At 44.3% G+C, this 21,694-nt stretch overlaps 1 protein-coding gene across 1 annotated transcript in view; it reads left to right on the plus strand.

The window, feature by feature from the left end:
* Positions 1–389: 389 nt before the first annotated feature.
* The window catches only part of AMPD3 (adenosine monophosphate deaminase 3), a 49,604-nt gene continuing 28,299 nt past the window's right edge, over positions 390–21,694 (plus strand). The window contains exons 1-4 of the mRNA XM_044681823.1: positions 390–615; positions 8,445–8,649; positions 19,126–19,291; positions 20,584–20,758. Of these exons, the coding sequence (XP_044537758.1) occupies positions 395–615; positions 8,445–8,649; positions 19,126–19,291; positions 20,584–20,758 (767 nt within the window). The 5' untranslated portion in view covers positions 390–394. The remainder of the gene's footprint in view (positions 616–8,444; positions 8,650–19,125; positions 19,292–20,583; positions 20,759–21,694) is intronic.

Consider the following 21,694-nt stretch of genomic DNA (forward strand, 5'->3'; position numbering starts at 1 on the left):
GTTGGCCAGCCCTAACCCATTCCAGGAAACCTCGCTGCTTTCCTTTTGCTAGGAAAAATGAATTTGTCAGGCAGATGTCTCTAGCTTCCCTCCATCCACTCACACTCTCCAAGTCTATGTGTGTCCTGTTAGGATCAGATCAGATGCAGGGGAATCAGCTCCAGATATCCCCAAGAGAGAAGAGTAACCAGGGCATGTGTGTCGCAGCAATCTATTGCTAGGGTCGCTTTCGGGGCATTGGGTGCTAGTTGTGTTTGGGGAGGGAGCTTCCACCTGCCAGACTTGCATGAGATTGGAGGGACTGGAGATCTTGCTTGGATCCCCCTGCCCCCATCACCTGGGCTGCTCCCCATCTAATGAGATCAATTCCTTGTTCTCCTTTTTGCTAGCTGAGATGCCTCGACAGTTCCCCAAGCTGAACATTTCGGAGGTGGATGAGCAAGTGCGACTGCTGGCTGAAAAGGTGTTTGCCAAAGTGCTTCGAGAAGAGGACAGCAAAGATGCCTTATCGCTGTTTACTGTGCCCGAGGACTGCCCCATTGGGCAGAAGGAGGCCAAAGAGCGAGAGCTGGAGAAGGAGCTGGCTGAGCAGAAGTCCGTGGAGACGGCCAAGAGGTGGGTCTGATGGTCTGTTCTCGTTGGCATGGAAACATCTGCCAATCCACTCACTTCTGCTGTCTGTCCCCTTTACCATGCCCTTTGGGTACGTGGAAGTAGACTGAGTCTCTAAAAAAAGATTGGTGGGGTGGGGCAGCTGGGTAGCTCAGTGGAGTGAGAGTCAGGCCTAGAGACAGGAGGTCCTAGGTTCAAACCCGGCCTCAGCCACTTCCCAGCTGTGTGACCCTGGGCAAGTCACTTGACCCCCATTGCCCACCCTTACCAATCTTCCACCTATGAGACAATACACCGAAGTACAGGGGTTTAAAAAAAAAAAAAAAAAAAGATTGGTGGGGCAGCTAGCTGGCTTAGTGGATAAAGAGCCAGGCCTGGAGATGGAAGATCCTGGGTTCAAACCTGGCCTTTGACACTTAATAAATTATGCCCAATGGGCTCTAAAAGAATGCATGCTTTTTGATTCACTACTAGATCTGTGTCCCAAAGGGATTTAAAAAAATGGGAAAAGACATGTCCTAGCTGTGTGACCCTGGGCAAGTCACTTAACCCCAACTGCCTAGCCCTTACCTTTCTTCTGCCTTGGAACTGATACTTAATATGGGTTCTAAGACAGAAAGTAAGGGTTTAAAAGAAAGCAACAACAGACTGGCCTCAGGGGCTTTGGATTTGTTTCAGAATGAGCAACACTTACCTATTTTAAATCTGGTTGAAATGATCTAAAATCTAAATTTCCCCTGTTGCTTTAATAACTGAATGGAGCTAGTTAGTGGAATGGGAAGGTGTTGGAGCTAGGAATCGGGAGGAGTGAATTCCAGTCTTGGTTCTGTCCTTCTTAGCTGAATGACTGTGGCTAAGTGATTGTTCTTTATTTAAAGTTGGAGGAGGAAGAGGCTTTACTTTCTGCCAGGAGGGGTTCTAACTCAAGTGCACAATGGACAGTGACTGGGGAAATGAATCTGTACTGATGACTTCAGAGGATCCCTTTTATCTTGAGCTGAAAAGGACCTCAGAGCCTTTCTAGGCTAACCCTTTCCAAACCCTGCTCCCATTTTACAGATGAGGAAAATCATTCAGTGATTTAACAAACTTGTTTTAAAAACTTGCTTTGGGCAAGGCCCTGGGAGGGATATGAGCAAAATGTGAGACTCTTCCCCTGTGGAACATATTAGCTTCCCTTGTTCTTGCAGCAGGGGACTCAAAGACTGGGATTCAACTTCTCTTCCATCGCCAACTATCCCTGAGCCTTTGAGAAAATAGTCCTGTAGACCTCAATTTCCTCACATGGGAAATTATTAGGTAAGACTAGAGGGCTTCTGCAGTCTCATCCATCTCTACATCTAGGAGGTCCAAAGAGCTAAGGAACTCACTTAAGGTCACATCGATAGTAAATGTCAAGAGGCAGGATCTGAACCTAGGACCTGTGACTTCAGATCCAATGTACCATTTTGCCTCTAAGGTTGCCCTAAGGATCAGATAACATGATGACGTGTCCAGATCTGTAAAACTGTAGCCCTGGACCCAAGGAACAGTCACAGTTTCCTTTCTTAAGGAATAAATGAAGCTTAACATTACAAAGTTGCCATTTTTCTACTATCTCTTCTCTCTTCTGTTATTGCCACTTAGGAGAAAGCTCCCAGACTATACAGGTGGAAAGGGCGGGGTCATAAGATCTTAAATTGAGAGTGGAAGAAATTGTAGAGGTGGTTGTCTTCAATTTCTGTATTTTACAGATGAGGAAACTGAGGCCCAGAGATATTTGCCTAGGGTCACACAGAAAATATCTGAGACAGGATTTGAACCCACTTCCTTACAAGAAAGAAAATGTACACAAAATCTCCAGCAAAAAAGTTTCTGTTTCCATAGCCCTCCCCTCCCCAAAGAGGGAAGTTTACAAAGTTGCTCCAAAGCTCCTGGCACATTCAGCCCGTGAGTGTGTACAGTTTCCCAACTCTAGTTACACTTTTTAGTTACTCTTATTCTGCTCTCGCCTTTGCTACTTCCTGAGGTACGAGGAAGGCTTTTCGTTGTTGACATCCACAAGGCAACATTTTACACTAGGACGTTTCCTCCCCAGCTTCTACTCTGTTCCTGGCATCTTCTTCACATTCCACATTGAAAATAATAAAACGTGGGTCTCCAAGAGTGAGGTTGCACCCTAGGAGTCCAATGGAAGTATCCAAACAGTCCCAGCTTTGTTATTCAAGGCCCACCACAGGAGGTTTCACGTGGGAAAGTGAGATGTGGGGAAAGGAAGTTTCTCAGTTAATTCTTAGGATCCTTTGAATTTAGAAGCAGAGGCTGTTGAGAGTGGAAGGGACTTCAGAAATCCTTTACTTCAATATTCTTATTTTACAGAAGAGGAAACTGAGGCCCAAATATAGGAATTCATAGGCTCTGAGGATCATAGATTTATTGTTTGAAGGGACCTCAGAGGTCATCTAGTCCAACTCATTTTACAGATGAGGAAATTAAGGTTGAAGAGATTCAGAGACTTGCTTAATGGAGCAGTTAGGTGGCTTGGTGGATTGAGAACCATCTCCTCAGAGATGGGAGGTCCTGCGTTCAAATCTGGCCAATCTGTGTGACTCTGGACAAGCCATTTAACTCCAATTGCCTAGCCCTTACCACTCCTCTGCCTTGAAACCAATACTTAGTATCAATTCTAAGAGAGAAGGTAAAGGTTTTTAAAAAGGAAAAAAAAAAGGAGCATTCAATAGTCAGCAAAAATGCCCTGAATCAGGGGATGGAGGGTCTTCATTTAGAAAAATGGAGCCACGTGCCTGTTGAGTTATTTTAAAGGGACCTGCCATTACCTGTTCCTCCCATCCTTGCTCCTGCTCCACAATCACAAAAGAGAGAGCACCATCCCAGGCACTCACTATTTAACCTTCTATTTACGTTATTAGGTAATTGCCTATGTCATTTACGTAAGCCAGGAATCATGGGAAATGTAGTTTGAAAGAGTCCTAAATGTCCACAGGAAGTTTAGATCAGGGACCTCAAAATTAGTTCAAGGACTCCCAAATTTCCAATATCACAATTCTCACAACAATCCTGGGAGGTAGGTGCTATTATTATCCCCATTTTACAGGTGAGGAAACTAAGGTGAACAAAGGTTAAATGACTTGTCCAGGATGATACAGCTAGTATTTCTCTGAGCTAGGACTTGAACAAGGTAGCTGGGAGGTACAGTGGATAGAGCCCTGGAACTGACAGAGAGGTTCATCTTTAGGCAAGTCATTTAATTTTGTTTGCCTCAGTTTCCTCAGATTAAAACAAACTGAGGAAGGAAATGGCAAACCACTCTAGTATCTTTCCCAAGAAAATCCCAGATGGGGTCATGAAGAGTTAGACACTGTTGAAAAGAACTAAACAACAACAAAGAATCTGACCTCAGGTCTTCTAGCCTACAACTCCAGCTTTGTGCTAAATTGCCTTTCTCAACCTTTTTTTAACACCTTCTAAAATATGGGGCCATCTGCCTAGAGCTAGAAGGGACTTCAAATGTCTTCTGATTCCACCGTCTCATTTTACAGATGAGGATATTGGAAGCCTAGTAAGTGACTTACCCCAGGTCATATCAGTTATACTACTTTTATTTTATTTTTAAAAAGCCCTTACCCACCATCTTAGAATCAATACTAAGTATCATTTCCAAGGCAAAAGAGCAGTTAAGGGCTAAAAAATGGGGGTTAAGTGATTTCCTCAGGGTCACACAGCTAGGAAATATCCGAGGTCAGATTTGATCTCCAGAACTCCAAGACTCCAGATCTCCAGACCTGACTCACCACCTAGATGCCCCTGATATGCTACTTTTAGTAACAGAACTAGGATGAAAACCCAAGTCTTTTGACTCTCAAACTTGCGATCCTTCCCCTGCATCTTGTCTATAGATAGTGACCAATTAAAGGAGCTGAGGAAGAGAAGGAAGGTGGGCAAGAAGAGGAAACAGGGAGAAAAGGAAGGTAATAACAATACTAAAATTGCTGTCATTTATATAGTGCTATAAGACTGAGAAGTGCTTTCAGCTCACTATTTCATTTACACCTATATCACTGAAGAAGAGATGAGGATGGAGAAAGGAAAGAAAGAGGGAGAATCCCAGTAGGAGTGAAGGAGATGAAGAAGAAGAGAGACGAGAATGAAGAACACTTAGGGGAGAAAAAAAAACATACAGAAGAGAAGGGGAGAGGAAGAAGCAGGAAGCTGGTACCTGGGGGAAGAACTGAGGCAGACGTGGGCTCGGTGGCTGAATTTGAGGCATAGTTGTTAAAAATTCATTTTATTGATGTCTTTTCTGAACATTGAAGTCATTTCCTTGCTCCTTCCCCAAGTCCTATCTGACAGCATATACAATATTCTGTCCTAGTATAGTCTCACACCTCTTAGTGCTAAGCAAGAAGACATGCTTTGGGGGCTGAGAGGTAGATGGGGAGATGGGAGGTCCTGGGTTCAAATGTGACCTCAAACATTTCCTAGCTGTGTGACCCTAAGCAATGACTGTTATGTAAATTGTTCAAAGTCAGTTAGGAAGTATCTGAGATCAGATTTGAACCCAGTACTCCCATCTCTCTATTCACTGTGCTGCCTAGCTAGCCCTCTTATCTTCTTTTGGGTTGGGTTGAAGAGGCAATAGGGTTTGGGACAGCTATATATTGGGACAACTCTTATCTATGGAGAGGACTGGTGAATCCATTCTCTCATTTCTCTCTCGCTCTCTCTTGCGCTCTTCCTCCTCCTCTCCCCCAACTCCTTAGCTAATAGCAGGGTAGGCATGAATTCTCCAGAAGAGGATGTATTAGTTTCTAAAGAACTCTTTACAACCTCATTTCCTGGGTGTCTGCATGCTGGTTTCTCTGCTGGAGGTGCTATCAGTGGAGTCCACTTCTGAGGAACGTTTTTGCCATTTAGATGCCTCAAAAATTATAGTTGATTGATTGATACCTGCAATAATTTACTTTTCTGGGAGGGAAGTTCTGTGCTCAAAGGGATATAAAGAATATGTTCAAGATTGGGGACCTACTGTTCAGGTAGGATTCCTGGGACCTACTGTTCAGGAGGATTCCTGGGACAGAGTGATCATTTGGGGTTTTCCAAACAAGTGGGGCAAATGGGCTGGTGTGAATGAGGCAGTATATGCACTCAAGACTTTTGTATATAAAGTCTTTTATAATCCTTAAAGTATGACATCTATGTCAGTTATTATTAGAAGTATCCCTTCCAGGTGGTTGATTACCCGAGCTGAATTAGACATGGCATTTACTAATTGTTAGAATGGAGACAAAAAATGTCTTTAGGGGAAAGTTAGATTGCTCAGGGGTTTGAGAGCCAGGCCTAGAGACAGGAGGTCCTGGGTTCAAATTTGGTTCCAGACACATCCTAGCTTTGTGACCTTGTGCAAGTCACTTAACCCCATTGCCTAGCCCTTACTGCTCTTCTGCTTTGGAATCAATATATAGTATTGACTCTAAGATAGAAGGTAAGGGTTTTACAAAAGTTTCTTTAATGGCTGTCAGTGGCTGCTGTTGCAAACCCCTACCTGCATGACCTTCAGTTGTTTCCACACATGCATTGAGTGTGCACAGCCGCCAGGGCTATTATTTTTGGCCAGTCAGCACTGTTATCATTCTGATGGAGGCTGAAACCGTCTTGGGGCTCTCCCAGGGTAGGAGAAAATTGTCCAGAACATTGCTGGGACAGGAAATGCCTGCTGAGAGAGTTGAGCCCTAGTCTAGTACCTGCATACTAAGTGGCCAGAAAAGCATCCCATGGCCGAGTCTTGGATGCCCCTTCTGTCAGTGCTGCCAGCATGTTCGTAAGACCCAGGACCTCCTGATACTCTGCTCAGACTCTCAACTTCCTGCTGGTCCAGGCAGTGTCAGCAGAGATGTTTGTGGGACAATGAATGGGTTTCTCTAGTTAGGGCAGTGGTGAAAAAAACTGTTCTAAAAATAGAGGCTCAGCCAGGAGGCAGATGATAAAGATAACGTAGCAGTGGTGAGCAGTTTCCTTCTCTCCGTAGCCTCAGATTTAACTGGAAGCTTTAGGCTTTGCATCACAGCATTTCGCAATGTGGGAAAGATGGTCTCAGGAATCCAGTTTTCCTCTTGCTAAGAATGTTTCAGAATTGAACATGGCTCTAGTGGGAAGCTCAGTATTTAAACATGAACCCAAGCCAGCTCATGAGTCACTTAGGAAGGAGATACCACAACCTCCTATTGTGTCCTCCATGTGTGACAAAATGCCATTTCCTTCCCAGTTTCAAGGCTGTGTGGTTTGATTTTTACATTGTGAGTATTAAAAAAACAACCCCAAAATAAGCCCTTACCTTCTGTCTTAGAATCAATATTATATATTGGTTCTAAGGCAGAAGAGTGATAAAGGCGAAGCAGTGGGGGTTAAGGGACTTGCCTTAGGGTCACACAGCTAGGAAGTGTCTGTGGCTAGATTTGAACTCGGGACCTCCCGTCTCTAGGCCTGGCTCTCAATCCACTGAACCACCTAAGTACCCCCTATGCTACTTAAGCAAGGGTATTCTTTCCACTAATGGATTTCTTCATCAGCAATTTTTCCACATCTCAGTAGATGACATTTTTTAAATTTGTTTTTTTAATTCATTAATTTAGTTAATTAATTTAGAATATCTTTCCATGGTTCCATGATTCATGTTCTTTCCCTTCCTTCCTCTCTCCCCCCTCTCATAGCCAATGAGCAATCCCACTGGGTTTTACATGTGTCCATTGATCAAGACCTATTTCCATATTATTGATATTTGCACTAGGGTGATCGTTTAGAGTAGTAGATGACATTTATATGGTCTTATGATGGAAAAAAAGTCATAGGGTACCAACTTTGTATCTGGTCCTTGGCCAACATTTACATGACCCATTGATGAATGGGTCTCTTCTAGAAGGCAGGTAGGACTTTGAGAACCCAGAGTCAGAGAACCATGAACTATCAGGGGAGGACTCCAGCGATGTTGGCTAAGACTTGTATAGGTGAGGTCCAAAGAGGCTGGAACTAGCCCCCAAGATCACATAGAGAGTAAGTGGAGGAAACTGACCTCACACCTACAAGACTCTCAGCCTTGAGATTTCCCCACTGGCTGAAGATTTTCTATTTGATCCAAGAGGCAATATGGTGCCCCTGAAGACACTGAGTAATCATACCAGCTAGCGCTTAAATAACATTTAAAGTTTTGCAAAACACTTTCTATATATGACCTCATTTGATCTTCAAAACAAGCCTAGGAGGTAAGTACTCTTGTTACCCCCATTTTACAGATGAGAAAACCAAGCCTTTAAGAGAGTAGGTGACTCACCCAGGGTCCTAGTACTAGTAATTAGCTAATGGACAATTCTCTTCCTGACTCCAAGGCCAGCACTGTGTTGTGACAATGTTTTTGGAAGATCATTTTGTTGTGTGGAGGCTCAATTTGAGTCTGGGGAGAGGCTTGAGGTGGGCAGATCAGCTAGGAAGTCATGACAGTAGTCCAGGTGAGGGGTGTTAAGGGTAGATGGACTGGGTATAGGTTGGCACCCATTTGCGAACCAGGTTGCTATCGAATGCCTAGAATGGAAGAGAACACAGAGCCAGGAAGGCACCGCCATGGTGTCTGGGTGTCACATACAATAGGATGGAAAATGCTAACATAGGTAGAGTCATTCTCAGCTTGTTAATGGTCTGGCCAGTGCCAGTGATTAATCTGTTCAAAATGACCCAGTCTTCAGCATTAATGAAGACTCCATGTCCCTGCAGAGAAAACCTGCCCCTCTGGCCAGCTTTTTCCTGGACTTAATTAACTGCTTTCTTTTATCATTGGCTCCTAGAAAGAAGAGTTTCAAGATGATTCGGTCCCAGTCTCTGTCTCTGCAAATGCCACCCCAGCAAGATTGGAAGGGCCCTCCGTCGTCCAGCCCTGCCATGTCCCCCCCGACGCCGGTCCCAGCAGGAACGACTTCCCAGGCAGCTCCTGGGTCATTTGCTATGCCCGAGTTTCAGCGTGTCACCATCAGTGGGGATTATTGTGCTGGGGTAAGAGCTCTCCCTTTTTTCTCTTTCTTTTCCCAGTGGCACAGAACACTGTGCTCTGCCCTAGCTCTAGGCATGTGGGAGGGCGGCAGGGGAGGCTTTGACACCCAGGAAAAGGCAGCTAGGATGCTCCAATGGAAAGATTACTGACTCTCCTGTCAGAGAACCTGGGTTCGAATTTTGGATTTGATGTTTACCCCCTGAGTGAGCTAGGCTAAAAGAAATCACTTCACCTCCCCAGGCCTCAAATCTGCAGCTGTATAATGTGCAGTGAGGCCTCAAGTCTTTAGCCATACAGAGAGAAGGGCGGACTAGATAGCTTCTTTCAGCCCTAGATACAGTGAGTCAGTCAATACCCATTTAGTACTTTATATAATCTCGGTTCAAATCCCAGCTTGACTATTTACTTACTTCGCCTGGGTGACTGTGGGAAAATCAGTCATTCTCTCTAAGCCTTCATTACCTAATTTACAAAATGATGGGCTTGGGCCAGACAGCCTCTGGGGTCCCTTCTGGATCTCATGAGATAATATATGGAGAGTGCTTTGTACACCTTAAAATGTTGTAGAAATCACTATGATTATTTACATGGGTCTGGAGGCAGCTCTGTTTGGGGGCCCGTGCCCCACTGAGGTGGTTTGAGTGGCCACAGAGACCCAGCAGCCTCCCAGAGGCCAGAGAGAGAAATCTTGGATTGTTCCTTCTCTTCTTCCAGCTTAGAGGAGGTGATGGGGGGAAAGGGGGAGGCCCTGGATCTGGGGGCCTAGTCCAACACTCCCCAGACCAGAGGCTAGATGGAGGGAAGGAATGAGCCTATAATATTCTAGAGTAACTTGGTACCACAAGAGGGAAGATGGCGCCTTCTCCAGGAAGCCAGGAGGTCTCCCTTATGGGGATGGGCTAGTTTTAGACCCCAGCTAAGTAAATAATGGTTAGTTATTGGTGGTTGGAAGAATTTTGTGTTGGTAAAGAGTCAGGACAGAAGATGATGGTGGCTTTGCTCCTTCAGGCTCCTGGGAATGAATTTAGATCTTGAAATGCTGCTTTATCTCAGACCAAGAGCTCCCATTGACAAGACTTGATGCATCCTCACAATAACCCTCAGTATAGGGAGTGGACTTGTTTTATAGATGTGGAGACTGACACCCCAAGAAATGAAGGGAACAGCTCCATGCTACCTAGCTGATGGCAGTTACCACTAGAAGTTCAGTCAAGTCAACAAGCATTTAGTAAAGTGCCTACTGCATGCCAGGCACTGTGCCAAGAACTGGAGATACAAAGAGGGGCCCAAAAGACAGTCCCTGCTCTCCAAGAACTCCCAATCTAATGGGAGAGACAACATAACATGCAAACATTGAAGGGCAAATAAGATGTCTATGTCTATGTGTGTCTGTATTCAAATATCCGCATAGATACGGCATGTGTGTATATGTGGGTAGCAAGGTGACACAGTCAGGAAGACCTGAGTTCAAATCTGTTCTCAGGCACTTCCTACCTGTGTGACCCTGGGCAAGTCACTTCCCCCATTTACCTCAGTTTCCTCATCTATAAAATGAGCCAGAGAAGGAAATGGCAAACCACTCCAGAATCTCTGCCAAGAAAACCCTAAATGGGGTCATGAAGAGCCAGACATGACTGAAATGATTGAAAGACAAAGAGAGGAATGGAATGAAGGTCACAGAAATTGAGAAGACTGAACTAGTTCCAGGGAAGATCTTTTATGTAAGTTGAAGTCCTCTAGTATTTAAGGGCAGAGGTGGGGTGGGAAAGATCGTGAATCCCAGATAAGATCATCTTAAAGGGATAAGGATTGGCTTATTGCTGGAGGTGAGATTTGAGCTGAGACTTGAAGGAAGCCAGGAAATCAGGAGGGCAGGAACTCCAGACATGGGCGACAGCCTGTGAAAGTTCAGAGTTTGGGGATGGGAGTGTCTTCTTTTTTTTTAAACCCATAACTTTCTGTCTTAGAATCTATGCTGAGTATTGGTTCCAAGGCAGAAGAGCTGTAAGAGCTAGGCAATGGGGGTTTAGTGACTTGCCCAGGGTCAACCAGCTAGGAAATATCTGAGGGCAGATTTGAACCCCAGTCTTTCCATCTCCAGGTCTGTCTCTCAGTCCACTGAGCCACCTAGCTACCCAGAGAGAGAGTGTCTTGTGAGAGGTCCATCCAAAAGGCCAGTGTCTCTGGATTGTAGAGTACCTGGAGGGCAGTAAGGTATAAGAGACTAGAGGGGACCAGGCTGGGAAGGGCTTTCAAAGACAAACAGAGGATTTTTTATTTGATCCTAGAGAACATAGGGAGCCACTGGAGCTTATTGTATAGGAGGTGGCATGGCCAGATCTGCAATTTATTAAGGGAATATCTTTTTGATAACTAAGTGGAGGTTGGACTAGAGAGTGGAGAGCCTTGAGGCAGGCAGACCAATCAGCAGGCTGTGGCAAATAGCCCAGGCATGAGGTGGTAATAAGGGCTTGCATCAAACATCAGAGGAAAGAAAGGAATGTGTATGAGAGATATGACAAAGGGAGTATCAAAAATACTCAGCGACTGATTGAATATGGAAGGTGAGAGAGAGTGAGGCATTGCAGATGACACCTGGGTTGTGAGCCTGGTGACAAGGAGGATGGCGGTGCTCTTGACACCACTGTCCTCTCTGAGAATAGGGAACTTGGGAAGAGAGGATGGGAGGGAGGGAGGGGGGAGATAATGAGTTCAATTTTGGACAGATTGAATTGGAGATGTCTAAGGACATCCAGTTCTTGATGTCCAATAGGATACCCCAGAGTCCTCCACCTCTGCCCACAAGGGAAGAAGGAGGTTCATTTTTTTCTTTGAGGACAAGCTTGGTTACTATAATTACAGTGTTGCAGTGTTCAGGTTTTGGGTTTTTTTTTTGGTCATCATTCTTTCTATTTACATTGTTGCAGTCATTACATGCTTTTCTGGTTCTGCTTAATTAGACTTTGCATCATTTCATACATCTTCCTATGCTTCTCGGGATTCAAAAAGAGAAATTTTTAAGGTTTCTTTTATCCCTTACTTTTGAAGGACAGTATGGTCCAGTGGAAAATGTGCTGGTTTTGGAACCAGAGGACCTGGGTTCACATCCTACCTATTGTTTGTTGCTTGTCTGATCTTGGGCAGGTCACCTCACATCTGTTGATTTCCTTACCTTTGCCAGGAAGGAGTTTGGCTAGATGAGCTCTGAGGTCCCTCCTAGCTCTAAATCTAGGCTGCTGTGACCCCTCTGAGATGTAAACTTTTGAACTGACAAGGCTTATTTACTGAAGGGGGAGTACAGGAATTGTCTAGCTCCAGAAAATAGACTCAGAGGCATTTTGGCACCCATGGCAGACTCTGTGGATACAGCCCTGGGCACTGATTCTGGGAATGCCCAAGCAGGAAGGGGTAGGTTGGAGGTCTTCCACTCTCACTAAGCTGTAGTGGATTTATTATTGAATATAGGGAGCTCAGAGCTGTCACTGAGGCTGTTCTCTCTATTTCCTTTTAAACAATATTAACAGCTCACATACATTATAGCCCCATAAGTGTTTTTTTTTTCCTCACAGCAGCCCTCTGAAAGAAGGTAAAGAAGTAGTATTATTCCCATTTTATGGATTAAAAAAACTGAGGTTTAGAGAAGTAAACTCATTTCCTTGGTCACCTGCCTGGGATGTGTCAAGGGTGAGACTTGACCTTCTTTCCTCTGACTCTAAGACTGTTGTTCTTAATGTTATATCATACTGCCTCCCTTATGAAGGACCTGGATTAAACAGTATAAGAAAATTCAATGAGCATTTATTAGTGTTGTGTGCAGATGCAAAGCATGGAATCCCTGCAAAGGTACAGGGATAGCCTCACCCAGAATTCCAGGGGACCCCCCTGGAGAACTTTGGGTGAGGGGGCAGTTGAGAAGGGTTGGAGACAGTTAATTTGTGGCTGTGGATGTGAGCAGACACTCTGCTTGCTACTCCTGACTTGGGGTTTCTCCTGAGGTGGCCATTGTAGCATAAGCCAGTGGTTTCTGCTCATAGGGTTAGCCTGTTTGTTATTACTATTCTTCATTAATATAATTATATAATTACTTAGTGATTAGAGAGTAAGATATTTATCAATAGCAAGCAGAGTGTCTGCTCACATCCACAGCCACAAATTAACTGTCTCCAACCCTTCTCAACTGCCCCCTCACCCAAAGTTCTCCAAGGGGGTCCCCTGGAATTCTGGGTGAGGCTATCCCTGTACCTTTGCAGGGATTCCATGCTTTGCATCTGCACACAACATTAGTCAACAGGTATGTGCCACACTCTGTGCTGGGGACACAAAGGCACCAATCAAAGTATCCCTACCCTCAGGGAGCTTCCATTCTATTGGGGGAGGAACAACATGTGCACAGACAAGTGAAAACAAAATATATACAAAGTCCTTTGCCAGAGCAGGTCACTAAGAACTCTGGAGAACAGCAAAGGCTCGATGTAGAAGGGTTAGGGTATGAGCTAAGCCTGAAGGAAAGAAGGAAGGTGAGGAAGAACAGAGGGATGGAGGACAGACAGCCTCTGCAAAGGCCATCATGTCTGAGGAGCACTGAGTAGGGTGGGTGAAGACAGGTCATGTAGAACAACAGCCTGGGAAGTAATACAAGACTGTGACAGCAGCACAAGTGATGCCTGCATGACAACATAAAGGAAAACCATGTGTGAAGTGACTTGCCCAAGGTCATACAAGCAACAAACAACAGGCAGGATTTGAACCCAGGTTTTCTGGTTCTGAGGCCAGATGTTTTCTACTGGGCTACATTGCCCTTCAAAGATCAGGGAAAAAAAGAAGCCTTAAAACTGGCTTGATGCAGGGACTAATGGTTCCTGCAGAGGGCTACAGGCTTCTTTCTCAGCAAAGAAGTGGTGGACTTTGGATGCACAATGAGCTATACCTTATTGGCCCATGTACTGATTTGTTTTCTTCAGTTATGCTTGTTTTTGACATAAAGGAGGGTTCTTTTGGAGGCACTGGAGTGTGAAAGTCTTTGGGAAGAGAGAATGATATTAAAAAAAAGTTCCCAGGATCCATCCAGGGACTCTGGGTCCGTGTGGACTGGGAAGAATCTTGACCTCAGAGAGATGATTCTCTCTTCTTTGCTTATTCTTCCTTTTCTGAGTTTTTCTCTAGGAAATAATTGCCCATGTCTAGATTTTCCCCAAATGTGCATAATAATTCCCTGATTCCCAAAGGCACTCAGTATATAATATGGGTACTGAGGATGGGGACAGCCCTTATTTCATCTATCTCTAATAATACACATGACACAAAAGGGAAAGGAATTAGCATTTATCTATGTACTCTGTGCTAGGCACTGGACTAGGCAAATGTTATCTCATCTGATTCTCGCAACAACTCAGAGAGGTAGGTGCTATTTTATTTATTTATTTATTAATATTTATTATTCCCATTTCATAGTAGAGAAAACTGAGGCAAACAGAAGTTCAGGTATTTGCCCAGGGTCCAACATCTAATAGGTGTCTGAGGCTGAATTTGAACTCGTGTCTTCTTGACTCCAGGTCCAACACTGTATCCACTGTGCCACCTAGCTGTGTGTGTGTGTGTGTGTGGGGGGGGAAAGATTCACAGGAACCCATGAACCGAATACATTCTTGGTCTCTAGAAGGGAGGCATTTTGGGAGACTGCTGAACAAATGCTCAGATGAGCAACTTGTGTCTGTTGCTTCTTACTCTTGCTTCTCTTCTGCCCATTCACTCTCTGGAAGACTTCAGTCTGCCAGCTCCTGGAGTATCCTCTACTGCTGGTCCTTTTCTTTCTCCGTGAAACTAGCAAGCTACATTCCTGGATGCTTCTCCCTATCCCCCCCCTAAAACCCTCACCTTCCATCTTAGAATCAATATTGTGTTTGGTTCCAAGGCAGAAGAGCAATAATGGAGGTCAAGTGACTTGCTCAGATTCACACAGCTAGAACCCAGGATTTCCTGTCTCTAGGCCTGGCTGTCCATCCCCTGTTTGAATTTGAGAATTCTTGATCTCTTGGAAATGTCTAGATTTTGGCAATTAATGGAAGTGTTGATGGTCTTCTAAAGAGCAAGATGCTGAGGAAATCTCCCTCTATGAAATCCAGAGCCTGAGTGCTCAAACTTGAGAACGCTTGAGCCTGAGAACTCTAGAACTTGGATCCCTTCTCAGTCATTTTCAGTCTCTTACTTGTGTTCAGTAAAGGGAATCAGGGGGCAGCTGGGTAGCTCAGTGGATTGAGAGCCAGGCCTAGAGACGGGAGGTCCTAGGTTCAAATCTGGCCTCAGACACTTCCTAGCTGTGTGACCCTGGGCAAGTCACTTAACCCCCATTGCCTACCCTTGCCACTCTTCTGCCTTGGAGCCAATACACAGTATTGACTCCAAGATAGAAGGTGAGGGTTTAAAAAAAAAAAGGAAAAGAAAGGAGAATCAAAAGGCAGAAGGCAGCCAGGAACTCAAGGTCCTTTCTCTTTCAGGCTTTCCATGAAAAATCTCCTCCCTTCCTTGCCCATCCTTGCTGTACTCCTCTCTGGAGTGGTTTGACATTTTCTTCTCCAGCTCATTTGACAGATGAGGAAACTGAGGCAAATAGGGTTAAGTGACTTGCCCAGGGTCACCCAAGAAGATGATTCCAAACCTGGATCTCTATCCTGTGGAGATTAAAATTAATATCCAATCACTAAATATTATATTTAATAAAATTTTATTAATCCTAAATTGATTAGGGACTCCTGATTAATCCCCCTTGCACTATCCTCCCAGGCAAATGTTTGCCATTCCAGCAGTCGGCTGGGATGCACTGAGAGCCTTTGGGTCTATAAATATAATTTTGTATAATTCTCTGGTTCCCTGGGGAGGCTCCAGTCCTTGTCCATTGGTGCATCATCATGGTTTGCCTCTGGAATGCCAGCTGCTAAGACTTAGTAAAGCCCACATAGAATGAGAGAGAGGATCCAGGAGGAAAGTTAATGGGCTTGAGCTGTGCCCATGCCGTGCCACTTTAGGTTAGTCATCCTAAATGTGCTAATTCCACTGATTGGGCAATGCCTTAATTGTGTTAAGACTCTTGAAAATACACATCATCATCATCATCAAAATCATCATCATTGTCATCGTCATCGTTGTCATCATCATCATCATCAGGTCAGAGTCAGAGTGTGCTGCTCCAGGCTTCCTCCTGAGCTCATCATGCCCTCTTAGACTTGGTCCCTTTCTCCTTGATGCTGCCTTAGCATGGCTAACAGGTAAAAGATAGGATGGCTTGCTAGCAAGGCAGGGCTTGACGGATGTCAGCGTGACAGAGAAGCTGTTGACATTTTTTCTCTTGAATTGGAAGCTTCCCAGAAGCCAATGTGGGAACGTCTGAAGCCGAATGCAGTAGGATACAAGGACCCTTGTGGCTCTCTCCCCAGGGAACACAGCGTTTCCTCTAGCTCAGCCGTGCTTGGGACTCTGAGAGCTCAGACTATTATCTGGGTTGCTGAGAGTGGTGGGCTCCCTTGGCGTCTTCTAGAAGTCTTTGTTGTTCCTGGCACTGCTGAGCAGCTTGGAGACAGCTCTGTTCATTAAAGCTGTGCTAATGGCTCCTGGCTCTGGCTCTAAACCTCAGCCTTCATTCCAGGCTTTGCCTCTTTTGGCCCTTCAAAAAGCAGACCCGAGCCTATGGCTGCTGACTAGCGCCAAGGTGGGGCCGCCCTCTTGGAGGTTTTGGCCTCCGTTTCATCCTGTTGGCTCAGAGGGAGCTTGTAGCCCACCTACGTCACCAAGCCCTTTTCATGGAACCCACTGGCTAGCCAGCCCAGATTTTGCACAGTGGATTTTGGGGTCCAAATGGAGGACTTCACATTTATTTGCTACCTTGGTGGCTATGGGATTTTATCATTATGAGTACCCCCTCCAGTTGTGTAGTCTTTATACCTTCTCAGTCTGTGTAGCCATCTGCAAGGGCACCTTCCTCTTGACTTTGTGTGGGAAACTAGTGGATGCCCAAGGGCCATCTGCTAATTATCCCTCTCTTTTTTTTAACCCTTAACTTCTGTGTCTTGGCTCCTAGGTGGAAGAGTGGTAAGGGTAGGCAATGGGGGTCAAGTGACTTGCCCAGGGTCACACAGCTGGGAAGTGTCTGAGGCCGTGCTAATTATCTCTTGCTCCAAAACAAGCCCACCTCCATTTCTTTTATTGATTGGATCTTCTGAGGATATCCTGCACAATTCTTTATTATTATTATTTTAATAAAAACTCTTCCCTTGCATCTTAGAATCAATACTGTGTATTGATCCAAGGAAGAAGAGCAGTAAAAGCTAGTTAATGGAAGTTAAGTGACTCGCACAGGGTCACACAGCGAAGAAATATCTGAGGCCAAATTTGAACCCAGAAAATTTGGTTTCTAGGCTTGGCTCTCAATCCACTGAGCCACCTAGTTACCTGCTATTGGCTCTTCTGAGGATATTCTTGAAGGCACTTCTCTACAGTTCTTTATTGAGAATACGTTGCAGCTTCATCACGTCCACCATGTCGCTCTCCATTGCCTCTTGCACAGCCCGTAATTTGAATTCTTTAGAGAGTATAGTATTTTGTGAATTGCATGCAGAAAGCATCTTTAGAAGAATACTGATAGGGGCAGCTGTGTGGCCCAGTGGATTGAGAGCCAGGCCTAAAGATGGGAGGTCCTGTGTTCAAATCTGGCCTTGGACATTTCCTAGCTGTGTGACTCTGGGCAAGTCATTTAACCCCCATTGCCTAGCCCTTATAGCTCTTCTGCCTTGGAACTAACATGTAGCACTGATTCTAAGACAGAATGTAAGGCTTAAAAAAAAAGAACACTGATATTTTAAATATGGGTCTTTATTTCAGAGAGAAGCTTGAGATGGTCAAGAACATTGCCCAATTTCCCAAATCCAATCTAACCTGCTCTGGTGCTCCCACTTATTTACCCAAATGACATGACTACAGGTTAAGGCATATTTTATATGCCCAACTAATTGTCCATCTAAAGTGAGTGTTCAAGACATAGCTATAGAATACATATATATGCACAAAGATATCCTCACATGCACATATGTATACATACACGCATGTGAATATGTGTCTATATACATGTGGGCATCCATCCCATCTTCTATGTGAAACTCCTTTCAATTCTAATGTCTTCTTTCTTTTATTTATCTACAATTTATCTTGTTTTTATGTATTTATTTCCTGGTCTCCCCCATTAGATTTTTAGAACCTTAAGGGCAGGGATTGTTTCTACAGAGCTTGGCACAGTGCCTGGCACATAGTAGGCATTTAATAAATGCTTATTTACTATTAATTATATATATATATATATTTGGTACCTAGTTAGATAGCCAGTATGCACATACACACAGACCTGCGTGAATACCAGCTCTATGGGTCTGTCCATTTAGCTGCAAACTGTAGGTTGGACAATAGGCAAAATAGACAATTGGTTTTTCCTGTGTGACTAGGTAGATCAAACTTAGGAATTATGGTTTTGAGGAGACTCTGTGGTGTTCTTTGCAGTGAGGTGGCACAGTGGGTAGGACATCACACCTGGACTCAGGGAGATGAGTTCAAATCCAACTTCAGATATTTACTAGCTATGTCACCCTTGGCAAGTCACTTAACCTTGTTTTCCTCAGTTTCCTCATCTGTAAAATGAGCCGAAGAAAGAAATGGCAAACTACCACAGTATCTTTGCCAAGAAAACCTCATACAGAGTCATGAAGAGTCAGACACAACTGAAGAACTCAACAACTACAGTAACTAAAGTGTTCTGAAGCTTGATACATTTAGCCCAATGTCATCCATAAACAAGGGCACCTAGAGGACTTTGCCATCTGTAGGGAATCTCTTGTCCAGTTGGACTCTCCATTGGATAGTCTCTTTAATCATGGCAAGAACTTTTGGCTGATAGTCTGTGTCAATATCTGTTCTTTTAGCCTTTTCCTATCATTTATTTATTTGTTCGTTGATTGATTGAGTGATCAATTGCATCAATAGCTCACTTAAGTAGGTCAGGTTGGAGTGGCTCTTTAATTGTGCACTCTATTTTTCCATTTTTGTTTGTTTGCGTTTTTATTCTGACCTTTGTTCTAAACAAGTGCATAGTCTAATAGACAAGTCATTGATTCATCAATGATTTTGATTCCCAGTTCTGTCCTAAAGGCATCTCTCCAGCTCCCACCCTGATGTCCAGCCCAGAAGTGCCATTTCTTTCCTGAGGTTTCACTTTCACTCGAATGGTGCTACCATTTTTTTTATTTATAACATTCATTTTAACAAATAATTGAATCCTCAAGATGAACTTGATGCTGCAACAGCTGCTCTTGGATGGATTCTCAGAATCCATTCCTGAATCAGTAGGTAGACAGTTTTTAGGTGCTTCATACACCAGTACTAGGGGTTGTTGTCTCTTAATTTTTACACTCCCATCATGCCCTTGCTTTCTGTCCCCATAGATCACTGTGGAGGATTATGAGCAGGCTGCCAAGAGTCTGGCCAAGGCTCTGATGATTCGGGAGAAGTACTCGAGGCTCGCCTACCACCGCTTCCCAAGGACCACTGCCCAGTACCTGCGCCCACAGAGAGTTGAGAAGTGGGGCCCTGGGGATGAAGTATTTCCAGGTATGATCAGCTATGTTGGGGGGGAAGGAGAGAGGCAGGAAGGGTTCCTGTTTCTCCCACAGCTGCTTCTAGAAGATCAGTTCAGCATTTATTACACATTTTCTCTGTGTGCTGGGAATTGAGGGAGATATAAAAATGAATAAGACATGGTATCTGCCCTCAACAGCTAAGTGGTGAAGAGAGCACAGGACCTAGAGTCAGGAAGACTCATCTTCCAAAGTTCAAATATGGCCCCAAGCACTTCCTAGTTGGGTGACCCTGGGCAAGTCACTTAACCCTGTTTGCCTCGGTTTCCTCATCTGTAAAATGAGCTGGAGAAGGCGATGGCAAACCACTCCAGTATCTTTACCAAGAAAACCCCAGATGGGGTCAGGAAGAGTCAGTCACAACTAGAAATGATTCAGCAATGACATCTGTCCTCAAAGAACTTAGAATCTCATGGAAGATACAAGATGATATGTATAGTGATAGCTATACTATGTACCAATAGACAGCAGGGTAGTGTAGTCAATAGAGTGCTGAGCTTAGAGTTAGGCACATTGAAGTTCAAATCCTGCCTCAGAAATTTGCTAGCTGTGTGACTCTGGGCAAGCAACTTAACCTCTGATTGCTTCAGTTTCCTTGTCTGTAAAAGGCAAATATCTGGGAGACCCTTTCATCAGCTGGAGGTGATTTTCTTGAAAAATATTTCTTTGGGACTCATCTAGAATAGATCTTAGAGGCCACTGAGTCCAACCTTCTTCATTTGATCCATGCAGAGATCTTGAGAGATTAAGAGATTTGCACAGGCTAGAACTTGGGTCCCAAGACTCCAGAGACAGTGCCTTTCCCACTCTGCCAGGTTACCTGTTGTAGCTTCTGAATTTCTCTTTACTCAACAAATATTTATTGAGTGCCTAGGATGTGTCTAGGCTTATTCTGGGTTCAGAGCTGTGGGATATGGAACTCTCTTTGTGGGAGCTGAGGCTTCTACTTATAAAACATTGAAATAAAAATAAAAGACAGTAGATGATTAAGTGGCCAAATGAGGACAGAAATGAACCCGCTGGCGCCTCTCTTTGACTCTCAGGGGCCAGAAAAGACAGATTAGTGTGAATTTGGTGGACAGGGAAGGCTCTCTGGGGGGGGGGTAGGGGGGTGTTGAGTTGCCTCATTGATGATCCCAGCATGCCAATTAGAGACTTGAGACTAAATAACTTAAATGGAAAAATCGAGGGCGAGGGCAGGGGCAAGTCTCTCCTAAAAGAGTTCTCTTAAAAGCTCTTTTATGGGCTGGTTGAACTCATGCCCAGTGGAATGGTGCTGTGCACTGGTGGCAGATGGCTCAGTTCCAGTTTCCCCACAGAAGGATTTCAGGGAGCCTTTTGGTTCTGCCCAGTTGCATGTTATTGGCATGAACCGTACAGCCAAGTGGGATGTGTTGGGATTCAGCCTCCTTATCTGTCCACAGACCTTTTTTCTCCTGGGGTAGCTCATGAAAAGGAGTGAGCATAGGAACAGGAGATCTAAGTTTCAGTCCTGACAGTCAGGGATCACCTGTGTGGTCCTAGACGCACCTGAAGATTCTAGAGTTAGAGTTGGACATGGCCCTAGGGACCCCTGTAATTCTTTGCCTTTCTCCCATTGGCTTTGGTTCTTTTCTTTGGGGGGAAAAAAGATCCAAAGATAGTCGTCAGTACTACTTTAGATCTTTTTCTGAGGTCAGTGACAGTCTCTGGAAGGCTAGCAGTGATGTGGCTCCTGCCCTTTCATTTGAAAGGAATGTCGCCGGCCCACAATCAGTAGATATCAGTTCTAAGTTTCCTTCTTCATCTAAAATTATGTACTCTCTGGTGCACAGTTGGTGCTTAATAAATGCATGTTAAAATACATTAAATTGAGAAAGGTAGGGCAATTGTTGACTTATAAATGAGGATCCTGAGGCTATGAGAAGTGAAGCAAGTTTTTGTGCCTTTGCACAGGTGTTCCCTCCCCTACCTGCCCCTTGGAAAGTTGTCCCTCCTTCCCTCCATCTCAGTGAGCAAAGTGTCACTCATTACTCAGAGCTTCCCCTGGGGTGCAGTTTCCATCCCCACCCACTTCACTTTCTATTTGTTTTGTACATACTTTACATATATATTTACTTACCTGTATTCATGTTGTTTCTCCAATAGAATATAAACCCTTTGAGGACAAAGACTATTACTATATTTTTCACTTTATATCCCCTAGCTTGGCACACAATAAATGTTTAATAAATGTTTATTGAATAAATGAGTGAATGAAGGGAGCGAGAGGGATAAGACTCAATCCCAAGCTGTATGATTCCATTTTGGGAGTTTCTCTTTCTTTCTTTCTTTCTTTCTTTCTTTCTTTCTTTCTTTCTTTCTTTCTTTCTTTCTTTCTTTCTTTCTTTCTTTCTCT

Source organism: Gracilinanus agilis, chromosome 6 (assembly GCF_016433145.1).
Source record: "Gracilinanus agilis isolate LMUSP501 chromosome 6, AgileGrace, whole genome shotgun sequence".
In the NCBI taxonomy this organism is placed as follows: Eukaryota; Metazoa; Chordata; class Mammalia; order Didelphimorphia; family Didelphidae; genus Gracilinanus; species Gracilinanus agilis.